The sequence below is a fragment of the Mesocricetus auratus genome, unplaced genomic scaffold (genome assembly GCF_017639785.1).
Source record: "Mesocricetus auratus isolate SY011 unplaced genomic scaffold, BCM_Maur_2.0 Super-Scaffold_100007, whole genome shotgun sequence".
Taxonomy (NCBI): domain Eukaryota; kingdom Metazoa; phylum Chordata; class Mammalia; order Rodentia; family Cricetidae; genus Mesocricetus; species Mesocricetus auratus.
The window spans coordinates 93,272,053-93,298,740 of NW_024429191.1; the positions used below are offsets into that span (position 1 = coordinate 93,272,053).

Sequence of the window (26,688 nt, forward strand, 5' to 3'; positions counted from 1 at the left end):
GACGGCCATGGCCTAGACGAACAGTGTGAGCGTGTAGCTCCATGAGAGACTGTCTCAAGGTGATAAGACGGAGAGCAATGGAGGAAGACATCGATGCCTTGCTCTGGGGAAGACGGTGCCACCCCCACCCCACCCCCACCCCGCCCGCCCCCCCAGTGCAAACCCTCACAGAAGACGTGTGTGGTCTTAAAAAAGAAAATCACTGTCGGGTCTGAAAGGACTCGGGCATTATGCAGGCCTGCCCCTGTCACCTGGCAGAATGCACTCAGGCAGTGCCCTGGTCAGCCCGGGGTTCCTTGAGAGTGCAAAGGACCCCTTTAAAAGACAGACCCCGGCCACTTATGCTCTGTCAGGCTCTTCTCCCTCTCTCTTCTCCCCTCCCTCTTCCCCTCTTCCCCTGGAGCAGACTTTTCCTGTCTCCCTCTTCTCTTCTGTCCTCTCTCTGTCTCTGTCTCTTTATTCCCCTTTCTAATAAAACTTCTCACTAAACTCTGCCTGGCGTGTTTGTCCCTCTGCCTTGGTCACCCTCACCCCCCTGGCATCCGCCATGGTCCCCCCCTATGCAAGGGAGCCCCTCAAACTTTATCCTAACAGGGTCCCATTCAAGATTCTGGTCCGATTGGTTCGGAGTGCAGCCTGGGCATCAGAATTCTCAAGGATTCAGGGTGAATGTCAAGCGTAGCCAAGCGCACGCCTCCTTCTGCCCGCCATCTTTGGTCTTTGGTCCTGTATCTACCCAGGGGGTGGCTCTGTTTGCCCCAGACGTGGCCTCCCTTTCCACCATAGGCCGGGGGCAGGCAGTAACTCGCCGCACGGTCAACCGAGGGTGCGCCCACCTCGGCCGGGCCCGAAGGCTGATCCTAGAGGCTAACGGACAAGGAGGCAGTCGCCTTTGTTCTTTTAGTGCTGTGGTCTGTACAGAGGAAGGGAGGGGGCGGGGTAGGTGGTGGATAGAGACAGAGGGAGGTGTGGGGCAGACTCTTTGGTGGGGGGGGCAGCCCCTACTGTGCTGGGTGAAGGGGATGGGCTCTGTGAGGCCCCAACCCGCCTGGCCTGCTGTGTGTGAGCCCTTACGGAATATTTGGAATAATTAGCAAATGGAAGCAGCGTGTTATGCAGGGGAATGCCAGGCTGGCCTCAGGCCAGACTCAAGGACTGAGGGACAAGGGAAAAAGGGACGAGGGGAACGAGGGGTCCCTGGAGGCTGGGCAGCGCTGCTCTGCCGGCACCAGGACATGGTGCTGCTCTTCGTAGGTTTCTGCACGCGCACCCGTGTGCTGGGTAGGTGGGGGCGCACAAGGGTGCTGTGTAGGGATGGAGGCGGCGCTGGTGGTATGGAGGGGATTGAAAGGGACGGTCTGAGGGCCGTCCGAACACACACACCCTGTGCCTCAGTTTTACCATCAGAACTCTGGTAGCCGGGACCGTCACAGTTGAGGGGGCCGCAAGTCTCGGCACTGAGCCTTATTTTAAGGTGGCCTCCCTGAGCCTACATCAGGCTGGGTCTGGTAAACGCACGTCAGAGTGGGGTGTGGGGCTCTGGGCACTCCTCTGACCTCACAGCCTGTCCCTCCAGGAAAGGGCTGAGGGAGGGTAGTGCTGGAAGGAGTCCTGGTTCTCTCGGGGCGGGCGAGCCTGGGCAAGTCCTCGTGGTGGGGGACGGCTTGAGCCAGGGCACACTGGCTTTTGTGAGTCCTTGGGGTGAGGTGGGGGCAACCTCCTCCCTGTCTTCTGTTCCTCTGGGCTTGCAGGCCTAACTCTTCCCATTGTGCAGATGGAGGTACTGAGGCTTGGGCTCCTGAGAGAGCCACCCCTTGGCCCTTTCCTCCCTGGGGACCTGGGTTGAGGGGAGACCTTTTACGAACCCTCTCTGTACCGTTTTCCCAGCCATGTCCCTGTTGACATCAAAAGAAGTCCATCACCCGCCCCCCCTTCCCCGCCACAACCTACCACCACATTTGGCTCTGTCTTTCCCAAAGAAAGCTGGAATGATGACCATGTTGAGATTTTTAAAAATTTTATTTTGAAAAAAGTTTATTGTAAAGAACTTTACACGAAAAAGGTTAAATTGCCCCCACGTGGAGGGTAGATAAGTATCCCAGTCCCGGAGGTCAGGGTGGAGCAAGACCTGGTCCCCCCCACACCCAGTGCAGACAGGGGCATAGGGCTGTCCCCTTCCTGGCCCCAGTGTCCCCAGCAAGCTGGGCATCCCTCCCAGTTAAGTCTTCCTATAACTACTCTCACTATATTAGTCTTTCCCCCCACCCACCCAGCAACTTGGCTGCCCCTGCCCCAAACCACCCCAAACCCCAACTTCCTGTTGCTCTCAGCCTCAAAGGTTTGCAGCGTCCTCTCTGCCGGTGATGGGCCGGGGAACAGGCCCAGAGGCCACACAGACCACCTTGCCCGACCTTGCTGCCCCTCCCTATTTCTGCCTCCTCTCTGTTGGGTCCCTCACCCCAGTGCCCTGCCTCCACTCTCCCTCTCCCTAGCCGAGGCTGCCAGGGCCCCTGGGGAAGCTCTGCTGGGAGGGGCCTCCAGGGGGCTAATTTGCTGTCATCTAATTAGCATTTGTTGTACCTGGGAACTTTCTCTGGGTGGAGACCCACCCGGGGAAGCGGCAGGGAGTGGGTGAGGAGAAGCAGAGCTTTGAGAAAGGCCCCTGTTGAGTCCCTCCCTGGCCTGGCAGGGCCCCTCCAGGCTTCTGTGACACAGTGTAGAGGGGCCAGGGGTGTGGCTTTGCCAGTTCTTGGGGAAACATGGGTCAATTAAACACTGTGTGTATATGGGGGTTGCTGGTGAGGGGGAGGCAGCCATTTTGGTCCTGGGCCCCCAGTTCCCAGTCTTCTGGGCTTGGGTATGAGGACATGCCCAGCTGGCAGCAGCGCGGCCTCACGGAGCCAGCCTCCGGAGACCCGGCCCAGTCCCTGCCTGGGTGCTGAGATGTCCGCGGGCCTGTGGCGGGAGACAGTTCTGGGCCCTGACTTGGAGGCACTGTCCGGAGATGGGGTGGGGCCTGTCCTCTTACAAGAAGGCACCCACACTGGTCCAGTCCTGCAGGTCAGCGGCCAGGGTGGCATCCCCCGCTTCAAAGAGGGGCTCTGGGGGCAGGCAGGCACTGCCGCTCTCATCCCAGGGATGCTGGAGGAAGGACGTGGCCAGAAAGGTCTCATCGAAGTCCAGGCTGTCGGCAGCCTGCTCCGCCGGAGGCCCCCAGGTGGCAGGGCAGTCGATGTGGCGGCCGTGGACAGTAAGGTCCACGTCTCCATGGGACGTGGGGCTCAGCGGGGGGCTCAGCTCCAAGGCCTCCAGTGAGCTCAGCTCGTCGCCCAGAGTGCCAGCCTCAAAGATGGCCTCCCAGTCAAAGTTGCCCTTGAGGGGTTCCAGCTCGCCCTGCTCCTCCTGGGTCAGCAGCAACGTGCTAGGAGGCCTCAGGACTTTGGCCACCCTCTTGGGCAGCGGCTGCTTTCGCTTATGCCCCAGCCTGCCCTCTCCTGCGCCCCAGCCCCCCTCCCCTGTGGCCTCCTCAAACTCCCGCAACAGCTGCTGGGCCTCGGTGTTCACGGTCAGAGGCCCACCCCAGGGGGCGGTGTTGCGTTCCTGCGAGGCCTGGCGGGCGAAGGCGGGGTGGATGTGGACTGGGGGCAGCCTCCGCTTCTTGAAGGCCCCGCTGAGCAGGCGCTCTGCGTACTGGGGGTCAATGCGCCAGAAGCCCCCCTTGCCGGGCTCGTCCTTCTCTCGAGGCACCTTGATGAAGCACTTGTTCAGGGACAGGTTGTGGCGGATGGAATTCTGGATGCGGTGACAGAACGAGAGAAAAAACAGAGAAGGGATCAGGGGAACGGGTGGTGGGGTGGCACCCGGTGCTCATGTATGCTCCGGGCATCTTTTTCTCTGACTGGGGAGGGGTGGATCAACCCGATGCCCTGACCAGGCAGCTGTAGCTCTGGGACTCTGGGACACCAGCCACAGGGCATGAGGAGCCCGGAGTGGAGGGGGGGGGGCTTTTGTTCTGTTGCCGGGATATCTGCCTGCTCAGTCATCCGAGCTCTGAGCCACAGGGTGGCTCTCAGTGCCACCCCCTGACATCCTCCCTCCCTCCTCACCCTGCTGCCTGCAGGTCCTGGCCAAAGCCCTCAGCTCCCCCAGGGCCTGGAGGCCTGGGCTGCCATCTCCCTCTGCCTGGCTGGTTCCCTCTGTTTGTGAAGTGGATGGGTTAAGGGAGGGGGCTGGGTGAGGAAGGAGTGTGTGTGTGTGTGTGTGTGTGTGTGTGTGTGTGTGTGTGTGTGATTTAGTGACTCCCTGTTTGTTGAGCCAGCTGCTGGCCTAGGCCTTCACCCCCCACGGTCTTCTCTCCCCACCCAAACCTCAGTTGATCATTACCCAGCCAAGTGAAGAAGGCTCATTCCTGGGGCCTGAGTTGGCACAGGCCTTGAATAGGGAGAGGATGGGGGTCTCCTGACCCAGGGTCAGGGCCCTTTGGAATACCTCAGGGCTTCGATCCCCGTACCCTGCCTCCATGGGTGCTTCAATGAAGACTGGGCCACCTGAGGCCTCTGTCTCCACCCCCTGGACCCTGATACTGGAAGACGTTCAAAGCGGTGTGGACTCGGCCTTATCTTGCCTTGCTCACGTTTGGCTACTCAGTTCTGTTCACGCCATGCGGGTGCCCAGGGGCCCAGGGCAGGCTGGCAGGGCAGGCAGGTGGATAGTGAGTGCCCCTCTGGCTAGCAAGGCTGGGGTGTTTACACGGCAGCCTGGGCCCACTGGCTGCTCTGTGCCAGGTTCCAGAGACTTGGAACCTGAAGCCATTGTAGCAGCGGCAGCTGAGCCCCTGTGGAAAGCAAGTGGCTCAGGTAATTGCCCCCGGGGGAGGCCGGGGAGGGGTGGAGGCAGGAAACCGGGGAGGAGTTGAGGTGGGAAGCTGGGTCAGTGGCTGCAGGATGACCTCATGACCCCTCCGCCTGGACAACCCATCTTCCCCTCTCCGCTACGGCTCGTCTCTGCCCTGTTCTGTAGACCAAAGGCAAAGGGCGCACAACCTGGCAGGAAGGCCACCGTGGGTTCCATTTTGAGTCCAGTTCTGACAAACCATCCTTGGGCAGAACAGTGTCTAGGAATCCTGGGATGTGGGATAAGAATGTTCCTTATTGTGGCATCCTCAGGAGGCTGCACTGGGCCTGCAGGACCAACGTGCCCTACGGATCCGATCCCTCGTCTGAAACTTCACCGTCTGCACCCCAAAGACCTGGCTCCAGAACCCGACAGGGCCCTCTGATGAGCCAGCGGCCTGACCTCAAAGCCAGGTGCCTCCTTGGGCTTTGTGGATCTGGAGTGTGAACCGGGCCAAGAGCCAGAGCAGGGAGTGAGGAGGGAGTGGCCCCACCCCCGCTCCCTCTCCCCTACCTGCCAGGTGGGATCCGCATGGCGAAAGTAACAGAAGTTGTCTGTGATCCACTTGTAGATGGCCGACAGAGTGATCTTGGTGGCCTTGCTGGCCTGCATCGCCATGCAGATCAGAGTGGCATACGAGTAAGGTGGCTTCACATGCGGGTTGGTGGCATAGTCCACGTCGTCGGGGGGCGGGGCCTGCAGCCCCGGGGGAGCGCTTCGAGACGTGCAGGACGATGTGGGCTTGCCGGGTGTGTGCGGCTGCACCAGGCAGGCAGGGTCTGCCGCCAGGGGTGACCCGGGCGCCACCGAGCCCGGCACTTGGTGGTAACCGTGGGGGTCGGTGCCCCCCGGGGGCAGAGAGGGGGCCTTGGCGTTGAGAATGGAGAATTCCTGCAGCCACTGCAGGCTGGTCAGGCTGTCATCCAGGGCGTCCGGCTCCTCCATGCCGCCCTCCGGCCCGGCCTCCTCCCGGGGTCCTGCTCCGCACAGGCGCAGCCAGCTCTCCGCCATGTCTGCGGGGTCTCTCCGAGGGGGCGGTCAACATCCACGGGCTGAGCCGGGTGGCCCGCCGCGTTCTCCGGCCCGCTGGTACCCGAGGCTCCAGTTACACGGCCTCCGGAACACTGGCTTCCATTCCGCGACCCGGGGGGTCGCCTCCTCCGAACACGAATGTGGGGCCTGCGGGAGCAACGCGGAGCTGAGCACTCTCCCTTCCCCGAGGGGAAAGGGCGCCTGGGGGGAGGGAACCCTTCACATCCTGGGAACCTGCGTCGAGGTCGCGGGAACGCAGAGCTCCGGCCCGACCCGCCTGCCCGCCCTTCGAGGGTCCATCTGCCCCAGCGAGGGAAGAGGGCGGGGAGGCCCAGCCTAACTTTCTTCCGCAGACTGGGGGGCTAGGGTCGCGCCCCAGTGGTCCCGGAGGGCCGGGCGACGCGGCCAGGGCCGGGGAGGTCGTCCGAGCCTTGTCTTCGGGTGGAGGGTCCCGGGGACGGGAGGACACCGGGCAGAGTTACGGAGAGGCAGGCAGCCATCCCCCCCCAAACTCCTCGGGTTTCGGTCACCCGTCCCACCGCCTTCGTGGGCGACCGACGGAATGGCTAGCCCGCAGACCCTGACGCCCTCCCTCCCGTTCCGTGGCCCGCAGCCCTTCCCGGTCCCTTACCTGGCTCAGAGAGCAGCCCGGCCCGAGGAAGGTTCTGGAAGAAGTTCCTCCCACCTCCCGCGGCTCTGCGTCCCCAGCTCGAGGGCTCTGCTGGTGCCCCTCGTCGGCCCCCCCCTCGCCCGACGGCGCTTCTGTGAGCGCCGACGGCCCGGGGACCGGCATTAAGTAGACGCTCGGAAGGCTTCTCCTGCTGCCATGGCGACGCTCCGCCTCTATAAACAGCTTCCGCTGCTCTCATTGGCCAACGTGTCTCCAAGGAGACCGCGGGCCCTTGCTGCTCCTCTGGCGGCAACTCTCTGGAACTCCCTCGTTCTGCCGCCCTCTCCCGCGCCACCCAGCCCCCCTACCCGCCACCGCGACCCGGTTCTGTGCATTCCCGCCCGACAGCCCCGCGCCGGGTCGCACGGCGGGTGCTCGGCTTCCGCCCGAGGCCCCGGGAACCCCTCCCCCACGCGTCGGGTAGGACCGCTGCGGGAACCGAGCCCGGATTCTGGAGACCAAGTCTCGGGGAACCATGCCCTTGGAGTCTCCCCTCACTGGGCTGCCAGTGGCCTTTGTTTGGTTTCTGAGGCCTTTCCCTGGCCCCCGAGTGTCTTCTCTGGTGCCCGCAGGCAAGTGTGACTCTCTGATGCCACCTGTCGCTTATATCCGCAGAAACGGCCACACAGCTCGCAGACACACCGAGGCGGGTAGGGTAACCCAGTGTCTCCCGGTAAGCAGCTCGCCCACTCACCCTGCTCAAGTTCCCGGAAGCTGGCATTCCAGGGGCATCTGCCGAGGTGCCTCTCCTCCCGGACAGCCTCGGAAGCAGAGCCAGTGGGTAAAACCAGGAAAGCCACGGCCTGCCAGAGCCTCTCAGAGAGGTTATTATTTGTTCTGCTAATTTAGCCAGCAACTGGTTAGGTGACAGGAACTAAGAAAGAAGTATAGGGACTCTGGGCCCTCGCCTTCCCTGCTGCCACCGGCTTTGCGGGTCTTTAATTATTGAGGAACTGCAGGATTGGAAGTTCTCCGGTTTAAGGCGACTGCAGGGGCAGATAGGGCTCCATTAGGAATGGAGTTGGGCGAGAGGCCTTACTTGTATTCACACCATGCAGAAATTTCTGTCTGGTACCCAAAAACATGCCCCCACCCCCAGATCCTGGAGTAAAAACAGTACAGAGGCCCAGCCACTGGCAGAAGCGTTCACAAATGAACTCAGTGCGTAGTTAACAGCTCCCCTTCCCTTGTAAACAGCTTTATTCACTTTTGAGAATCATGCAGCAATCCATAAATATTGCATCTTGATGTCCCCACTGTAGTGTGCCGACAAGTGTACTCCAGGGAGTGTGAAGGGTACACAGGCTGCACACACACACACACACACACACACACACACACACACACACACACCAGGTGTGCAGACCTAAAGCAGTGAGTAGCCGGCATGCCAACACCAGGTGGGCAGGACTGGCACCCCGGTGAGACAGACGGCTTGGTGTCTGGGTCCAGAAGATGCTGCAGGGGGTAGAAACTCTGGTGGCAGTAACTTAGGTAATGTAAAAGGCTCTTTGAGGAAACGGAGACTACAGTACCCAGAGCATGGAAAAGTGCAGCGGCGGTGTGGTGAGCCTCCAGGAGAAGGTGCCCGCTCTACTCTTGGGCAACCCTAGCAAGGGGACTGTTTCCAAATGATGGAGTGGGCTGAGTGTGGACGGGCTGTTTCTGCTTGCCAGGAACTAAAGCACAGAGTGAGGGGCAGGACCGAGCAAGGCAGAGTGATGGCTGCTCTAGCCTCGGTACTGGATTATGGGGCTTAGGCCAGCTGGGCACTTGCTGTGGGGGAGGGGCTCCTGGCCACTGTGGCTACTGTTTGCCTGAATTTCCTTCATCTCAGTACCTCCCTCCTCCTCCCAGGCCACACCACACTGTGAATACCGCTCACCCCCTGCCTGCCAGGGGAGGGGTTGGGTCTGCGTGCACCACCCAGGCTAAGGGAGCTTCCCTGTTGCGTTTGCGCCATCCTTTGAGGAAGTGTGGTTATTGCTCAGCTTCTACTGGTGTAGACCTCGAGTGTGAATGCTGGAGAAGGAAAGGGCAGCGTCCACAGGGTGTTCAGAAACCGCGCACTACGGAATCTCAGCCTCCAAGTGCGGCTTCCACACTCCTGCTCTGCAGCCACACAAGAGGGACAAGGAGAGCTGTAGAAGTGGTGCAGGCCTGTCATCTCAATGCTTGGGCAGTTCAGGCAGGAAAATCACAAGTTCAAGGTCATCCCCAGCTACACAGCAAGTTTGAAGCCAAGCTCTCTACCCCACCCCACCCCCAGGATCCTGGGCACTGGAGGTTTTTGGGAAAGCTTTGTAGGTCCACACTTGCCAGGTCTAAAGCTCCTCATATCTCACCCTCATAAGTAACTGTTTCTAATCTTGACTCCCAGCCGTGTCATGTGACACTAAACAACTACCTTGCTCAAAGGCCAGGAGACCTTTGAAGAGCCACGGGAAATCACTGAGATGGAAAAGGTGGGCACCCAGCAGTCTCCTGCTAGCTTGCGGCCATGGCTTTGGATGACTGGACGGCATCTGAGCACTGGCGAGCCCATGGAGGTCTGTCCCTTTGGCCCATCCCATCTGAAGGCAGGGGAGGAATGGACTAGGGTAGGGAAGTCTTGGAACCCCTTGGTCCCCAGGCGACCCTACAGCTGCTCTTGGAGCCTCCACACTCCCTTGGTGTTCCTGTGCACCAGCTTGAGAACCATTGATCTGCAGCTCTTAGTCTGGTTTTTGAGAAAGAGTAGTTGGGTTTGAGATCTCCTCTCAATGGCGGTAGTGAAGATGGGCTACGGTAACGGTCACCCCTAGCACTGTACACGGGGGACCCAGCAGGCCTTCCTGACTGCACCTGAGGAGGACAAGGCCTTGCAAGGGTGACCATCCTAAATGGGGGCACAGGAGGCCAGCTCTGCTCCAGATCTGGCTGTCACCATCTCCTAAAGACTTGAGAAAGGAACTCCTAGTGCAGGTGGCCTCGGTCATGGAGCTAACCCTGACCACTTCAGTGAGGTGCCAGAGACCAGAACCTGTCTGTAACAAAGTTGCCAACTCCCCAAGTCCTCTTGGTCTCTCTCCTGAGTGGAGAAAAGGCTAAAGAAACGACCAGGCCTGGCCCTCAGCTCAACTGGCACTGGGCGTGACTGCTGTGTTACAGTTCACCTACAGCGTCAGCCCACAAGGAGGAAGGCTTCCGGTTCTTTCTGAGAGGGTAAGGATCATGGCTACAGGAGATGAGGCTGCACTCCACATCCTCATCCGTGTGAGTATAGAGTCCACAAGTCTTGTTGAAGATGCCCAGAAGGGCTGCGGTCCAGTGACGGATGGAATGCAAGGACGGGAGGGGACCCAGGCACTGGTGCAGGTGCCCTCAGACGGCCAAAGGGTCCCATACACGAGGCCTGTTCTCGTCAGGGTCCTCCAGGCTGCTAGACGATGAGTGCTGGCACCGGGGACTGTGACGGTTGACTATGTTATCATCATGCTGCCAGGCACCTGGAGAAAGAAAGTCACAGGCTATGGGAACCATTCCTCAGACCAAGACTACGTGGTGTCTCCAGCAGGGCAGCACAGTTGTCCACACAGAATCCTGCAGGATGTGTGTGGTTTGAAACTCCTGAGTGTGCGAGCCACTCAGGAGAGGGCTCTTAGAGAGGAGTAGGTGCTGCCGTGTGTCCCTCCCTAACTAGTCGTTTCCTGTGACCCATGGACAGACGGACACTGCAGGTGTTTGTCCAACACTTACCTAGCATCCATTCTGCATGTAAGGACTTGGTTCTGGACTTTGCCAATGATAACGAGGCTGAGCCAAGCTGCTTCCTCCATGGAAGGCATACAAACAGCATACTTGTGACCTACAGCCTCTGTGTTTGCTGTGGGAGCCGGGGGTGGGGAGGGGCTGGCAACATGGCAGGGCCAGGGAAGAGAAGCCTTGGGTGGGACAAAGTGGAGCTCAGAGCCCTTCCTCTGCTTCTCATCTCTTCCTCATCTGAGCACCGTGGTTCCAAGACGCTACTTATCGCACTTACCTCTCCCAGCCCGAGGGTGGGAACTCATTCCTGCCACCTCTCTGCCCCGTGCTCTGATGCAGCCTACAAACACCTGTGCTTCCTCACTGAACCTGGGCCTCGCCCCTAATTCATAGGTACCGGTGTCTGGTCTTCCCAGGCCGTCTTTCTTAGGGCCTTGGCTTCCTCATGTGTTGGATGAGGTGTGTGTGGCCGTCACTAATTTGCTGTGAGACCTGCATGAGTCCACGTCATGGCAGTATGCCAGCAGTACACCTGGCTCAGAAATGAGCTGTGATCAGTGCCCTGCCAGCTTGGTTCAGGGGACTCATGTGGTCCCTGGGTCCCTCTGGCTGTCATCTAGCTGGCAAGTGAGCTCTGTGTTCCATTCTCTCTAGAAGAGCTAGCGTGTTCTTTACACAGTGACAGCAGAGCCTTACTCTTCCCAGACTTGGCATGTTGAGGAAAGATAGTTCATCTCGTGGACTGTTAGACAAGCTTCTGCAGGAAACACGGTATATGCATGTTTGTGTCCTGGAGCTCACAGGGGCGTGTGTCTCTGGGGTGGGGTGGGGGATGGGGCTCTGTCAGTATGTGAGGTCAGTTAACTCTATAGTGTTGTCCTGAGCCCAACTTACAAATGGCCTGTCAGCCTCAGATTCAGCAAGCTCAAGACATAAAGCCCTTTAATGGCATGCATGCTAAGATGAAGCAGTTACCAACTGCTTATTCTTCACAAGTGCTCTGGTGTGGCAGTCTCTCCTGACCGCAGGGGAGAGCCAGGAAAGGAGGGGGAGGAGGGCTTTCACACCACACCTGCCCATGGGCTCTTTGCTGCTTGGCGGCTTAGAGGGAAGAGTACCAGGCAAAAGGATGCTCAGTTAGGATCCCCAAATCAAATGAGTGGTTTCTTTAGTTATATAATTTGGTAGATGTCATACCTATTCCTCAATGTCTATGGGGCAGGACTCCGGAGCTGCGGCTGTTCAGTAGGAGAGACCAAAAGCACATGGTAAACAGGAGAGAAGACACACAGGCACACACAGTACAACGGCAGCAGCCACACCACTGTCACTATGGTCACTGCACCCATGACACTGGGCCTGAGGCTGTCCTACCAAATTCTCAGACGTCCTGATGCCTTCTGCCACCCCAGGAGGCCCGTCAGTGCTGCAGACTGCTCCTTGTAGAGCAGGCTAGGTGCAGAGGGGCCGTGCACAGTGAAGGGATACGGCAAGAGACAGAAAAGGGCACCCTTTGCCTGGGAGGACCCTGCTGCTGCTGCCTCTCCACAGCCTACTCAGGACAGCCTGGATTCCACAGCGATGTCCCCAATGAGTGTGCCACCACATCTGGCTGAATCCAGGCCTTCTGGCAAGAAAGTAGATCTTGGAGACTTGAACTCCCTCCAGGGGGAGGGACAATGGTGCTTTTCCATTTGGTTTCCTTTTGGGGAGTCAGAAGTGAAGGGAGGGACAGACCTCCAGAGGTGTTGCTCTCTTGTCCCTACTAATGTGTTGATTAAATTTAAGGGTCATTTCCCCCTCAGAGCCCATTACTGCAAACATTCCCAAAGCATCCTTTTTTTTTTTTTTTTTTTTTTTTTTTTGGTTTTTCGAGACAGGGTTTCTCTGTATTGTTTTGGAGGCTGTCCTGGAACTCCCTTTGTGGACCAGGCTGGCCTCGAACTCACAGAGATCCGCCTGCCTCTGCCTCCCGAGTGCTGGGATTAAAGGTGTGGGCCACCACTGCCCGGCGCAAAGCTTCTTTTTAAAAGACAGGATCTCATGTAGCCCTCGCTGGCCTGGAACTTTAGATGAAGACCTGGCTGGCCTCGAACCCATAGAAGATCCACCTGCCTCTGCCTCCTGAGTGTTGGGATGAGAGGTATGTATGACCACATCTTAATTTTACATCAAGAGGCTTGAAGGAGGAGGAGGAAATTGAACTTCAGGTCTGTATATTAATTTTAGGTTTCACTGCATAGGCCTACTCCTGTGTTAGTCATGTAAAAATTGTATTCTCACTAAAAGCCATTATCCTTTCCCTTTCCCATCACATATATTACCCAGAGCCCTCTGAGAGTGTTCACCACCCCGCATCACACTCCTGCCACCATGTAATATTCTTGGAAGCCACACTTACAGTTGGAGTTCCTACCACATCCCCCTTTCAACCTTCAGGAGCTCTTTCAGAAGGTGCCGGCTCTCACACGAGGGACCAGAGATCTACCCTCTGTCTTGAGGCCTTTGAAGGCCTGGAAGTTTCTTAGGGGAGAAGAGCTGCAGTGCCCAGGCGCCCTCTAAGGTCCTCACAAGCCTGGCAAGGGTGGCTTTCCTGGCAGCAATGATCCCCCCGCCCCTCTTGGCCTTCCTGTGTCCTTAGTGTGCCCTCCACGAGGGGTGGCACTGGTTTGAAGAGGGAAACAGACTCAAGCAGGGGCGGGGTCTATGGGAAAACACTCAAGGATAGCGAGGGGCAAGCTAGCCTGTGGCTCTCGGGGTGGGATAGGAGTGAGCACAAACAGACTCTCCTGGCTTTGACCCAGGAGACAGCTCAGAGCACCCTGGTGCCTTGGCTTTGCAGAGGGGACACATCTGCAAGAGCCCTTGGACTACAGACACACGGAAGTGCTGTGTACACCCCATTCTCTCTCCTGACCCACAGGCAACTGATTCCATGTCTGGCTAAACCGAGAACCCCAATTAATCTCAAAAGGGCTGGCTCTTGACATTACCACAAGGAAGCCTGCTTACTTTTTGGACTCCTCTGTCCCCATACTGCACCCCCCCCATAAATGAAGATGCATTGATAAGCAGGTTGTTGGGAGGGAGGTTTGGAGAGGAGAGGAGGAAGCAGAAAGAACAAGCTTGGTCTCCATGGCACCGTGGGCTCCAAGAGTGACAGCAGCTCCCTCTACCAAAAGCAGGGCTCAATGTAGAAGCCCTTGAGGAGAGGCTGGCCAGCAGAAAGTCACCAGAGACACCGGCAAAGCTAGGCACAGGCACCATCCTCAAGGATGCCTATCCCAGAGTCCTTGCCACAGAAGCGTGCCTGTCTTTGTCGAACAGAAATGCATCTATTCCCACAGATTCTTTCCTCTAAAGTCTTTACTGTATTGAACACAGGCCCCTGCCAGTTAGGAACTGGAAGCTTTTCTAGAGCCCTAAGCGAGAGCCCTTCAAGTACACACACCAGTAAGCTTACTGTCGGGCTGAGCAGAGGCAGGACAGTGCTGGCACAGGGTGAACATGAACTCTCACACAAGTCAGAGAACACAAATGAGTTAAAAGATGAGCAAACCAGACAGACAGGCCCACACTGGCATAAAGACATGGGACACAAATGGACGGATGGAAGCAAGGCCAGGAGCAGGAAGGCAGGGTGAGTGTGCCTGGTCTCCAGCAGCTCCAGCCCAGGTTAACTGGGCAGGAGCAGGAAGGCAGGGTGAGTGTGCCTGGTCTCCAGCAGCTCCAGCCCAGGTTAACTGGGCAGGAGCAGGAAGGCAGGGTGAGTGTGCCTGGTCTCCAGCAGCTCCAGCCCAGGTTAACTGGGCAGGAGCAGGAAGGCAGGGTGAGTGTGCCTGGTCTCCAGCAGCTCCAGCCCAGGTTAACTGGGCAGGAGCAGGAAGGCAGGGTGAGTGTGCCTGGTCTCCAGCAGCTCCAGTCCAGGTTAACTGGGCAGGAGGTGGCCATATGGATCAGCGTCCTCCGCCTTGCTTGGGCGGGAAGGGAGTGTGCCAGGGGCCTGTGCGGGAGAAGCAAGTGATCTGATGCTGTCTCTGAGGTCTCACTGAAGACTACGACCTGGGCACTGTCTTCAGGACAAACTAAACAGAATAACCGAAGTGCCCTTGGAAAGGCCAGAGCGAGTTTCTCCTGAGCAACTGGCTTCCCTTGCCGCAGGATTGCATGGGGCCAGGGCCTGCTGGGACCATGTCTGGCACAGGCTGAAGGACAGCGGCAGCCACTGAAGGCTCTGTGGCTTTAACACCTTCAGCTACTTCGCTGAGCGAGCAAAGCACTGGACCCAGGAGTGGCTGCTCTGAAGGTGAAGCGGGTCCTCACTGGGTGACCCTGGGGAGCTGGGCAATTACAAGCACACTGTGCAGGGAGGCGGCCCTGTGCTCAAGCCAGGAGGGAGCATCCGGCCCAAGCCAGACTCTTAGGAAGTGGGTTGTGATGCTGCAGAATGGGCACACTGAGGTCAGCACTCAACTGTGATTTATTTTTGGTTTTCAAGAGGGTGTCTCTGTAGCTCTTGGTTGTATTGGAACCTGGTCTGTAGACCAGGCTGGCCTCAAACTCAGAGATCCACCTCCTGCTTCCTCCTAGGGTTAAAGGTGTGCACTGCTGCTACCTGGCTTAATTTTATTTTATTTAGGGGTGGGGGGACTAGGTCTTGCTATTTAGCTCCTCATCTGTGGCTTGCAGAAATGTTTCCCAAGTCTGGGATTATAGGCGTGTGCTAGAGTGACTGGCCTTGAATAATTAATATGGCTGCTTTGCAGATTCAGCTTGAAATCATGAAAAGAAATAGGGGCATGCTGAGAAGCTGGGGCCTCAGAGAACTAAGTATCCCTACCCTCTGGCTTCTCATTTAGGATTCAAGGCTTGCATGTGTGATCACTGGAGACCTAAAACTCCCTGGATCAGAGAGCTATTCATTGGCCTACAGGATGCTTTTAGATTAGATTTCTTTGTGATCCTCAAACGTATGTCCCTTGAAGAGTTACGGTTTCAATTCTAAAAGTGCAGCCCTCCTTTCCAAGGCCTCCATGGGGAGGTGTCTGACTGCTCAGACTCCCCGAGGATGAACACAGGTCAGTTCACCTGACGAGGCGTCTCTAAGACTGTGCTAGAAGGGGCTGACCAAACAGTAAGGTGGGGGCGGGGAATTTTTGACTTTTTTCTTGTCGGGATACTGCCGGGGCCGGAGCTGCTCTCTGTATAAAGCCCAAGGCTTCCTGGGGCCTCCTTGCTTCCTCCCTGGCCTTCCTAGCTAGAGCTGCAGCACAGTGCACCATGAGGAGGGCAGGGACGAGCAGAGGGATGTCTCCCATCAAGTTCATGTTCAGCAGACTGCCACTCACCGGGTAAGCAGACCTCAGAGCACAGCTTATTGTCCAGTGCTTTCACGCTTGCGATGTCAAAGTCATTGTTATTGTCACACTCCATGCCTAGAAATGCGCATGTCCTCTGGCCTGTAACGGAGTTAATGCAGTTAGACAAGGGTTGGCTATGTTTTCTCTACTTTGCTGTCCTTAAAAGAAAAGTCTTAAGGATGGAGACAAAAAGAAAAAAAACAAAATCAAATCATGTGTCAAAAAAAAAAAAAAAAAGACAACAAACCAAGTGAGTAAGGACTGGGCAGAAAAGCCGAGTTGTGTGGTGGGCATGTCCGGGTCCTCGCAGCACCCTGGCTCAGGTCCTCAGGCGGCCCCTTTCGAGTCCCTGTTCCCCTGTAAGTCTGATCCCTGCAGGGTGCGGCCAGACAGGTCAGACAGCCCACTGTGGCGGACAGCTGCACACAGGCCAGCCTGATGACACCACGGCTAGCAGAAGCTGGAGCCGGCCATGAGTACCCTGTTCAGGCCTGTGGCTCTCAGGCACCAGAGACTCTACAGGGTCATATGCATAAACACAACTTGCGGCCTTGGTTCCCTAACTTTGCACGTTGTATCAGAATGACGGTTCACAAAATGAGGTTTTACTCTCTCAGGAGACTCAAGTTGTTACTTTGAGGTAACGGTCCAGAAGACTGCAGTCATGTGGGAAAGCGAGGGAAACTTGAAGTGATTTTTTTCTTTCAGTTCCCCCTTTCTTTCTCAGAGAAAGGAGAGGTGGAAAACCCTCCATGAAGACCTAGGTGGCAACAACCTGGCCACCCTGTGCTTCTTAGAAGAAAATGCTCTTTGGGGAGACGTCACTCAGGGTGACTTTGGCTTGGGCTCTGAAGTGATCTTCAGAGGCAGTAAAGCTTCAAGCCCTGAGCAGATGTGCAGGGGTGAGAGAGGCCAGTCTTGAGAACCCTGTCTTCGAGCCTCTTGCCAGTGGGAGCTCAGTCCACACGCACCCGACACCCCTGGAGCAACAGCCAGCACTGAAGCAGAAGCAACGAGAGTGAGTCTGCCGGGCAACTGCACCCAGGCCATGGCCCACACGCCCAGAAGCAGAGGGGCAGGCAGGGGGGCTTCTCTAACCCCTCTGCTTCCTCCTTCCCTGCCCCGCAGGACAGGCCTTCTCCAGCCTCACTGAAGACCAAACCAAAGGCCACAGTGCTGCCTAGGTGAGCCGGGCAGGGACGCCCCTGCTTCCTCAGCCACACACTCCCAGATGTTCACTACTGCAGCAAAAGCAGACCAGCTACCAGCGCCCTGCCTCTCCTGCGGAAGAAACTCTGCTCCACTTGAGGTGCCAGGGCAGTCTGGCAGCTCAGCTAACAAGTTGCCACAGGAGGCAGGTGTGGGTACAAAAGTACCGTGTCTTCAGCAGCATTCCCCCCAGATCCCATGGATCTGGGTTCCAGGACCTGACATGCCATCAAGATAACCAGCCCACAGTCACAAAGCTGAGTGCTGCCCCCAAGTCATGGTAGTTCCCCTTTCTTTAACCCTTAGCAAATACCCAGCAAAGCAATGTGAGACAGCAAGGACCAGGTCTTTTACCATCTTCTTGCACAGGCGATCTATCCTCTTCCTCTGTGATATCATTTCCCTAGGACAGAAGGAAAGCCCCATGAGTCCACCGAGAAGTCAGAGGAGCCCAGCAAAGACAAGACAAGTCATCCCTGTAGCAGTGATTTCCATGGTCTACATCCTCACACATACTTCCCATGGCCAGATGATGCTTGATCAACTCCAGGTATATGCTTCGACTGGGCTGGCTGTCAGAAAGACCCTTATCATAGCTTACCTGACACTAAAGTAGAAATAAGGTTTAATGAAAAAGCAAATCAAAGCCAGGTATGGACACATGTCTGTAATCCCAGACTTGGAAAACAGAGGCAGGAAGGTCACCTGCCAGTGTAACCTGTACAGCCATCTTGGTCTACCATAGCAAATTCTAGGCCAGCCTAAATTCTTAGTGGGTATACATAGTTAATCCCTGTCTCAAGTCAGCAAATGAGACAAAATACTAAAGCAGATCATGAGGTCGTGAAGCTTTCAAAAACTCTTTGGGGCCAGTTTCTACCCAAATGTCCTGAAAGGATCTGTCAACAACAGTGAGCCCTGGGCTGCACGGGGACGGACGGGCGCGCAGTACACTCAGCACTGTCACTTCACCCACGGTTGTAATTCTGTCTGCCTCTGCGCGGGGTGTGGAAATAAGAGGCAGGAAGAAATTTCACTCGGGACAGGCGTCTGTGTCTCCTGTGGGGAGCGCCTGAGACCCACTGGCCCCAGTAAACAGACTGGCTGCATGACAGCAGGCACATTCCTGAGGCCTGTCATCTGGCATGGGTAGGCTCCTGAGGCCTGTCAGGTCTGGCATGGGTAGGCTCCTGAGGCCTGTCAGGTCTGGCATGGGTAGGCTCCTGAGGCCTGTCATCTGGCATGGGTAGGCTCCTGAGGCCTGTCGTCTGGCATGGGTAGGCTCCTGAGGCCTGTCGTCTGGCATGGGTAGCTCCTTTTGATTCCCTCTCTGTGGTGACGCTAGAATCAGGGTCCTGGTAACAGGAAGAGTCCCAGGCCAGAGTTCGAGGCTACTCTCGCCACTCCCCTTCTAAATGATGTGGGCATGCTACCCAGAAAGGCTTCTCCCCAATTCCTCTGCCATAGCCGTTCCCAGCCAACACCAACAGTTAGAGAAACTGACTGTGGGAAAGGGTGCAGCTGTCTGCCATCTAGGTTACCTCTGCGTCCTGTTCTCCAGCTGGAAGGCCAGCAAAATTGCTGTCAGGGGACTCCGCTGGTGTCCCCTGTAAAAGAGCAACAAACCCCAAGGGTGAGGTCATCACAGGCCCCCAGTTAAGCTCTTAGGACGGCAAACCCAAGCCCAACACGTCCTCAGCACAGTCTGTGGCATACAGGGTCTAAGGGCGGGCCAGCTCCCTGCAGCACCCCTGCCAGCACCTGGACGGCACCTGAAGCTGCCTGGAACTCGTGTGAAGCGAGAGCAAAGCAGATCAAGGCTACTTCCCTTACCTCTCCTTCTGAGGGAGCCCTGCTAGCAGCTAGCGGGGAGGGCAGGGCCTCTCCCTCTTCTTCTGTGCCAGGGGCAATGTAGGAGCCAGACATGGAGGACACTGTGTCAGTGCTGATCTGGGAGGATGCCATGGACATGACTGACTGCGCCAGGCTGCTGCTAGCAGGGTCTGTGGACACAGAAGTTAGGGGAGGGGGACAGGACCGTGATTACTAAGGAGCAATGTGCACTTCCTGTACTGTACTAGGCCACAAAGGGAGGAGCACAAAAGCCACACACTACCCAGCTGCAATCTACAATCCCAGAGCAGCTAGAGCCCTCTTCCTGAAATAGAAGCAGATGCAGAAATCCACAACTAGCCGGGCGTTGGTGGCGCATGCCTTCAATCCCAGCACTTGGGAGGCAGAGGCAGGCGGATCTCTGTGAGTTCGAGGCCAGCCTGGTCTACAGAGCGAGTTCCAGGACAGCCTCCAAAACTACACAGAGAAACCCTGTCTCGAAAAACCAAAAAAAAAAAAAAGAAATCCACAACTAACCAATAGAGTACTAGCCAAGCTCCTGGAGTACAATTCAAGTGAGGGAGGAGAGATAATACGAACAAAGGAGTCAAGACCGTGATGGGGAAACCCACAGAATCAGCTGACCCGAGCTAGTGAGAGATCACTGACTCAGGTCTGACAAACGGGGAACCTGCATAAGACTCAACCAGACTCCCTTAATATAGGTGGCAATGGTGTGACTGGGACAATACATGAGGCCACTGGTAGCGTGTCCAAGCTCTAACTCTAATGCACAGACTGAATAGTGGAGCCCGTTCTATATGGAGAGCCCAGCCTAGACACAGGGCTGTGGGGTGGACAGGTGCCTTGGTCCTGCCTCAACGAGGTGATGGGACAGACTTAGACGACCTCCTAGGGGAGGCCTCACCCTCTCTGAAGAGCAGGTGGGAGGAGGGGGAGGTGGGGAGCCAGAGGAGAGGAGGGAGGGGAACTGGGATTGGAATGTAAAAAATAAGTTAATAAAAAACTTATGAAAAAAAAGTCTCATATTGCCCTCTCCAGCAAAAGGTTTAGTTGAAGGTCTTCCAAGACTGCTCTGAAAATCAAGGACCAAGGCTGTGCCCCAGCTGTTATTGTAGAGGGAACCTCATCACGCAGGAAGGTGAGCAAGAGCCCTCCCTGACCTATTTGGTCACCAGCTTGGCTGTTCCCGTCCCCAAAGGAAGTCACAGCAGAGCTGTGGACCGGGCGAGGGAGGCGCAGGCAGCCTCTCCCTGGCCCTTCAGGTACCTTCTGGGGAGGAGATGGTGGAGGAAAGCGGAGTCCCTGTGCAAGACGACTGGTCAGCAGCCCCTGAAGATGACAGGGTGAGGTTCTCACTCTCTGGAGTCATGTCACGTCCCTGGGGGTGAAGGACACAATGGGACATGAAACCAGCATGAGCCTAGCATATGGGTAGAAGGGTAAGAACAGAGCTGGGTAGCAACACATAGGAATCAGACACCAGGAAGGACAAGGGCCTCTCTTGTGGGCAAGAGTGACGGGAGAGGCGCTGCCGGCTTCTGTCAGTGCTCTTTTCAGCCAGCGCCTACAGTGACTCTGTCCCAGGAGAGCATACACCTGAGTCAGCACCTCCTGCCTGAGGCCCAGCATCTGGTGGGCCTACAAAGGCTGCGGCTCCAGTGACACAGGTCACCCAGCAGCTGTCACTCTGGGGGTGGGGGCACGGGACGGGACACGACATCAAACAGCTAGCTTATCCTTAGAAGGAAAAGAACAGGAAACCAGCAGGGTCCTCACTCCTATGGGACCCTCCGTAGTATGTCCACCTCTGCTTTCCACCCAGCAGGCCCTGCACACGGCCTTGCCATCCTGGGTGGATGACGTGTGCAAGGGCGGCTCTCTGGTCCCCGGGCTGGTCCCCCCACGAGGCTATAAGGGGCCTTATAAGACAGAGCTCTCAGTATCCCTCAGCCTGCTCTACCCTCCCTCTGAATGCTCCTCTCCCTTCCTTATGTCTAAAAACTTTCATGATTCAGCCAAATGCTACCCCTACATAACAAGTTTTTCTGATGTCCTCCGCTAAAGGAAACTGCACATTATACTGCATGATACTTTACGGTTTCTTCTGAGTTCTGTCGGCCTCCTCTCTCTTGAGATAGCCTCAATAGCAGGCTGGCCTCAAACTTGTGACCCCTTACTTTAGCCTCCAGTGCTGGAATTATAGGCAGCCTGTAATCCTACCAAGCACTTGAGAGATGAGGCAGGAGGACCAGGAATTCAAGGATAATGAATTCATGGCAAGCTTGAACTACCTAAGACCCTGTTGCAACTACCCCACCATGTACTCATTCATGAAGTACTTACTGGGCTGCAAGAGTGAACCACACAGGCCTGGTGCTTGAGTACAAATGTTATCCCTGAGATCCTGAGGACGGAACACTTCCCATCTCTGAACGCCTTTGGGACCCAGCTTGTTGCCCTGGATAGTACGTGACTAACATGGTGTATAAGTTCTAGATAAGGCCTGTGAGAGGGACGTACTAGGTGGAAAGTTCCAGTCATCACTGCTGCCCTGTCTTGGCCCGCACATCTCCAGCACATTTCCACTGCTCTCATGTCAGACCCTCTTAGATGTCCACACAGCGTTCTCACTTTGTGGGTTTCTGCTCCAGAACCAATGCTGAAATGGCCGTTCCAGTCCTAGTTTCAGGGCTCCCTTCCTGTCTGCCATGCTGATCCACACAGCCATCTACTCCACCATCACCCCACTTCCAAGCTCATCAGTGCCGCAAGGGCAGGACCCTTTACGGTTTCCTCTCTGTAGTCATCTCAATCTGTAAGATAGGGTCAGGGGCACACGGGCTGCAGACACTGGGGAAACCTCTGCAGCTACCACCTTGTAAGGTGCTGGAAGGTCTAGTGAACGGATAAAAGCTGGGGGACCACAGAGCCATGCAGGCAGATGCCTGGTGCCAGTACCCAGGGTGGGAGCAGAAAGCCAGTTACCTCTTCAGGATGCTGAGTTGACAGTCTCTGAGAGAGCTGGGTCTCAGACTCACTGCAAGAGCGCTCATCTTCCTCTTCATGTAGCACAGAAGAATTCTGGGAAACAGATCTGAAAAAGCCCAGAGGAAAAGCAGCTCAATGCACTGTCTACTCAGGAGATCAGTGCTGGCCCCATCTCCTCTCCTCTAGCTCCTCAACTTTGAGGAAAAAAAACAAAACAGTGGCAACTTCCCTCCCCATACACCTTGATCTGTGAGACATCCTCCTTTGCCACAGAAACTGTGTTATGCTTGTGTCCTATGGATTTAAATGCTCATGGTATGGGGTCATTTGGTTCCTCTGGCTTCAGATTAAGCCAGGACCCCCAAAGGATTCTGTCTATATGACTCCATGTCCTCTTCCCTGTATATCACTTTCCTGACCACCACCCACACCCTGGCACAGAACACATGACCCTAAGTACCCACAGACATTTTCTTTCTTTCTCTGGGGAAAACTGCCCCTCTCTCACCACTGCAAGCATGCCTCTCAGGCCTTCTGTGAGTGAACAGACTGGGAATCAGGAGAGTTTTACCTACAATGTTCAACTATCACAATGCTGAGGAAGGAACGATGGTTTCTGAAGCTTTCAAAGACAACCCAGGGTAACACTGGTGGACATCAACTACTTACTTGGACAGACTCTTTTTGAGTTTGAGTCCTTGGTTGCTGCAATCAGACAGGCGGTCAAGGGGGGACAGCGTCCGGATGGGGGGCAGGTGGCCATCGCTGCCGTATGATGGCAGCATTCCTGAGAGGTGGCCATCTCCAAGAACATGAAGTGGAGGGACAGCTGGGGATGGGGTGAGGGGCCCATTGAGGGCCTCCAGGAGAGACACCACTTCGTAGCCTGGTGGAATATTCTCTGATGACTACAAGAATCGGAGACAGGCCAAACATTAGGTACTTTTGTATTGGGGTGTGATCATGTCTCCTACTGAACATTAAAAGGAGAGTTTTGCTTTTAGGCCTCGGCTCTGGTAAGAAAAGCTTCAGATAACATAAGGAAGGTAAAGTGAAGAGCCCCAGGTCCTAAATGATTCTTCACAAAGTCTATTTTTCTGATGATAATATAAATAAATGCTCACTGTAGGAAATTTGTAAAATGCATCAAAGATGAAAAAAGTACCAATAGTCAATCACCCACAGTAACTCTTGGTGGCATCCAGCACATTTCTCTGTTTTAATCTCTTGTCTATGATGTATGATTCATCTATAGACGACTGTTCTGGGGGCTGGAGAGACGGCTCAGTAGTAAAGGGTACTGGCTGCTCTTGCAGAGGGCCTGAGCTCAGATCCCAGAACCCACATCAGTAGCTCAGTCACCTGTAACTCCGGCTCCGGGGGCCCTTGCACTCACATGTGTGTATTCACACACAGATAGACACATATACACAAGCAAAATAAAAGTCTGTATCCTGCTTATTTAATTAAAGATAAATATGCCCCCCCTTTTTTTCTTTTTCTTTTTCTTTTTTTTTTTTGAGACAGGGCTTCTGTGTGGAGCCCTGCCTATCTTGGAACTTGCTTTACAAAATTCAGGGTGGTCTAAACCTCAGAGATCTGCCTGCCTCTGCTGGGATTAAAGGTATGCACCACCATGGCCCAGCTCCTTTTTTAAGACAGGTTTTCATGAAGGCCAGTGTAACCCCAAGCTCACTATGTCCTTTTATTTATGATTATATATTATTTATGATTAAAACTTGCCTGAAGATCAGAGAAGCAAAGCACCCAAGCCAAGCCAGTAGATCTTACCTCTACCAAGCTGAAATGGATATCCTGTCTCCACGAATCCTCAGAGGCAAAAGTTCTCCTCCTTTTTATAATCTTTTCTCTGCCAAGCCATATCCTCCTATCTCTACCTCCCTACTGCTGGGATTAAAGGTGTATGATCCCAGGTGTTGGGATCAAAGGCATGAGCTCTGTTAATCTTCACTCTTCTGCAGGCCAGGGCGGCCTTGAACTCAGAGAGATCTGTCTGCCTGTCTCCTGAGTCCTGGGATTAAAGGTATGTGCCACCACTGCCTGGCTAGCTAGTATGGCTGCCGGGATTAAAGGTGTGTATCACCACTGTCTGACCTCTATAGCTTGTGGGCTGGCTTTGCTTTCTGAATCCTCAGGCAGGCAAGCTTTAATAAATCATAAATAATAAATCACCACATAGCTCCATGTCCCAAGGGCTGGGGTTAAAGGCATACATCAGTACTCCCAGCTTTACCTGCAGCTGGAAGCCTCTGATTCATCCCCTATGTAGACACTGTAAGCTTCCTGACTGCCAGTGCTGAGTGCAGCTGTGTTTAACACGTCCTAGTGCAGCAGCATGCCAGTGAACATCCTTGCACACAAGTCCTTTTTCAGGCTGAGGGGTGGCTCAGTGGTAGGATTCTTGCCTGGCACTTGTGAGGTCTCAGGTTCCATCCTCCGTGCCACCAGGAGACACTCCTTGTCTCTGGTCACTTCCTCAGTACTTAGGTGACCATGTGGGAATGTTTTTCCTTTTTCTGAAGAGCGCAACTAATTTTTTCTGTTTGTGTAGTATGTACACTGTGTGTGTGTGTGTGTGTGTGTGTGTGTGTGTGTGTGTGTGTGTGTGTGTGCCCTGAACCACATGCAGAGGCTGGAGGAGGATGCCAGATGTCGTTGTCTCTTTCCGGCCTGCAGCTCACCGTTTTGGATAGGTTGTCTGGACAGTGGTCTCTAGGGACCCACCTGTGTCGGCCCCGCTATTCTAGAGTTGGACCTGTGCACATGAACCCATGCGAGGCTTTTGTCTGGGTGCTGAAGATTTGCATTTAAGTCCTCTTGCTTTTCACAGTAAGCACTCCTATTCACTGAGCCACCTCTTAGCTCCATAAATGTTTCTCAGGCTCTTTATGTAGATAACTGTTTTGTTTCCTCAAGGGCTTATCTAGTCACCCTCCCAACAAGCAATATGGAATATTCTACTGTTTTTAGGTGGGTTTTCGGGGGGGGGGGAGGGAAGTCCCTGGAATGGAGTATCTAGAACTTTTTTTTTTAATTTGGAAGATGAAAAATGACATCTTGTTTTATTTGTGTGGCAGTGGTTTTTAATGTAGCTGAACCTTTTTGTTCTTTGTGGCCCTGAGGACTGAAGTCGGGGCTTCGTGTGGTACTAATGGCAGATTGAGCTGTGTCCTCGACCGTTGCTCTCCTCACTAGGTGGCCCAGCTGGCCATTCTAAAAGTGGCCCCTCATTAACTGGCTGTACTTCCTCTGATGAGAACCTTGTGTTTATGTAGGAACCTACTCTACCGCCTTCAGTTACTGTGTTATTCTTATGGGCCACAGCGAAGACATTACTCTTCTTCTGACATGTGTGCTGTTAAAGTTTCTTTTTCTTTCAAAATTCTGTTTGCTTTTAAACTTTGGTTACCTTTTAGAATCTGAAGTTTTCAACTTTTATTTTGTTTAAATAAAAAAATTTGTTGATGTGTGTGAGTATTCCCTGCATATACGTATGTCCACTACATAGGTGTAGTGCCCACAGAGGCCAGAAGAGGATATTGAATTCCCTGGATCTGGAGTTACAGACAGCTGTATGCTGCTATGAAGTTACTGGGAACCAAGCCCAGGTTCTTTTGTTGTTGCTGTTTTGTTTGTTTGGTTTTTTGAGATGGGGTTCCTCTGTGTAGCCCTGGTTGTCTTGGAATTTGCTCTGTAGATCAGGTTGGCCTTGAACTCATAGGTCTACCTGCCTCTGCCTCCTGAATGCTAGGCTTAAAGGTGCTGCAGGAAGTGCTTTTAACTGCAGAGCTGTCTCTCCAGTACTTCTTTCTCTGTGTGCTGGTGTTGGGCATGTGCAGGTGACTGCTGGTGACTGAAGAGGCCAGAAGATGGCACTGGATTCTCCTGCAGCTGTAGGTGGTAGGGGATTATCTGCCAAGAGCAATACCTGCTCGAAATGGCTGGTTCATCTTTCCAGCCTCTGAATTCTTATTTCTTGCAGTGCTAGAGATGAACCCAGGGCCTTACACATTCTAGGCAAGTGTTCTACCATCGACCAACACCTCTTTAAAAAAATCACTTATTTAAAAGAATTTGGGCAGTGATAGTTGTTGTGTCTGAGGTAGCCATGTAGGCCAGGGCTGTCTGGAATTCACAATGTAATTAACCTGTTTGTCTTTGGTTCATGATCCTTGGGCTTCAGTTCCGAGTGCTGAGGTTACTGATGTGTGCCATCATGCTGGGCTTAGGTTTTGTTGGTGGCCATTCTCTCTCTCTCTCTCTCTCTCTCTCTCTCTCTCTCTCTCTCTCTCTCTCTCTCTCTCTCTCTCTCTTTCTTTCTTTGGTTGTTCGAGACAGGGTTTCTCTGTGGCTCTGGAGGCTGTCCTGGAACTAGCTCTTGTAGACCAGGCTGGTTTGGAACTCACAGAGATCCGCCTGCCTTTGCCTCCTGAGTGCTGGGATTAAAGGCGTGCACGGTGTGTGTGTGTGTGTGTGTGTGTGTGTGTGTGTGTGTGTGTGTGTGTGTTTGAGACAGGATCTGGCTGTGTAGCCCTGGCTGCTCTGGCACTTATGAACTACATAGTCTAGGTTGGTCTTGAACTTGCCATTCTCCCTCTCAGCCTCTTGGCTAAATCTACCCCTGTGGTTTTGTGTGTGCACACGTGTGTACACACTTCTTTGTGCACGTGTACACATGGAGGCCAGAGGCTGATGTTAAGTGTCTAGGAGTCTAGGATGGTTGGCTAGCCAGTGCCAGTGGCCCCACCTGTCCCTGACTCTTCCGTGGTGAGATTATGGGCTTCACTGCTATACCCAGCTTTTAATGTGGGTGAGAAAATCCGAACTCAGGTCCTCAAACTTGTGCAGCAAATACTTTACCACCCGAACCACCTTACCCCTTACCCCAGCACCCCTACTTTTTTGTAGTGTTTA

At 54.8% G+C, this 26,688-nt stretch overlaps 2 protein-coding genes across 6 annotated transcripts in view; both read right to left on the reverse strand.

The window, feature by feature from the left end:
• Positions 1–2,000: 2,000 nt before the first annotated feature.
• On the reverse strand, positions 2,001–6,739 carry Foxj1 (forkhead box J1). The gene is made up of 3 exons (XM_005069887.4): positions 6,557–6,739; positions 5,407–6,072; positions 2,001–3,792 (listed from the first exon to the last, which is right to left on the reverse strand). The coding sequence occupies exons 2-3, from the start codon at positions 5,902–5,904 to the stop codon at positions 3,025–3,027; spliced, it is 1,266 nt and encodes a 421-aa protein (XP_005069944.1). The 5' UTR covers positions 5,905–6,072; positions 6,557–6,739; the 3' UTR covers positions 2,001–3,024.
• Positions 6,740–7,777: 1,038 nt separating this feature from the next.
• Positions 7,778–26,688, reverse strand: part of Rnf157 (ring finger protein 157) — a 74,721-nt gene continuing 55,810 nt past the window's right edge. For 4 of the 5 annotated variants that reach the window (XM_005069886.4, XM_040750081.1, XM_040750080.1 and 1 more), the window contains 8 exons: positions 22,423–22,661; positions 21,751–21,859; positions 20,032–20,143; positions 18,742–18,911; positions 18,450–18,515; positions 17,263–17,311; positions 15,688–15,798; positions 7,778–10,083 (listed from right to left, as the gene is read on the reverse strand). In XM_005069886.4, the coding sequence (XP_005069943.1) occupies positions 9,959–10,083; positions 15,688–15,798; positions 17,263–17,311; positions 18,450–18,515; positions 18,742–18,911; positions 20,032–20,143; positions 21,751–21,859; positions 22,423–22,661 (981 nt within the window). In that variant the 3' untranslated portion in view covers positions 7,778–9,958. Of the gene's footprint in view, positions 10,084–11,536; positions 11,578–15,687; positions 15,799–17,262; positions 17,312–18,449; positions 18,516–18,741; positions 18,912–20,031; positions 20,144–21,750; positions 21,860–22,422; positions 22,662–26,688 lie in introns of all 5 variants that reach the window. The other variant, XM_013113389.3, reaches the window with a different exon arrangement.

What these genes read in the sequence shown, in the direction of transcription:
- Foxj1 (XM_005069887.4), bottom strand. Translation starts at nt 5,904, where the DNA reads ATGGCGGAGAGCTGGCTGCGCCTGTGCGGAGCAGGACCCCGGGAGGAG. An exon ending in ATGCGGATCCCACCTGGCAG is followed by an intron (nt 3,793 to 5,406) that starts GTAGGGGAGAGG and finishes CACCGCATCCAG; the next exon opens with AATTCCATCCGCCACAACCT.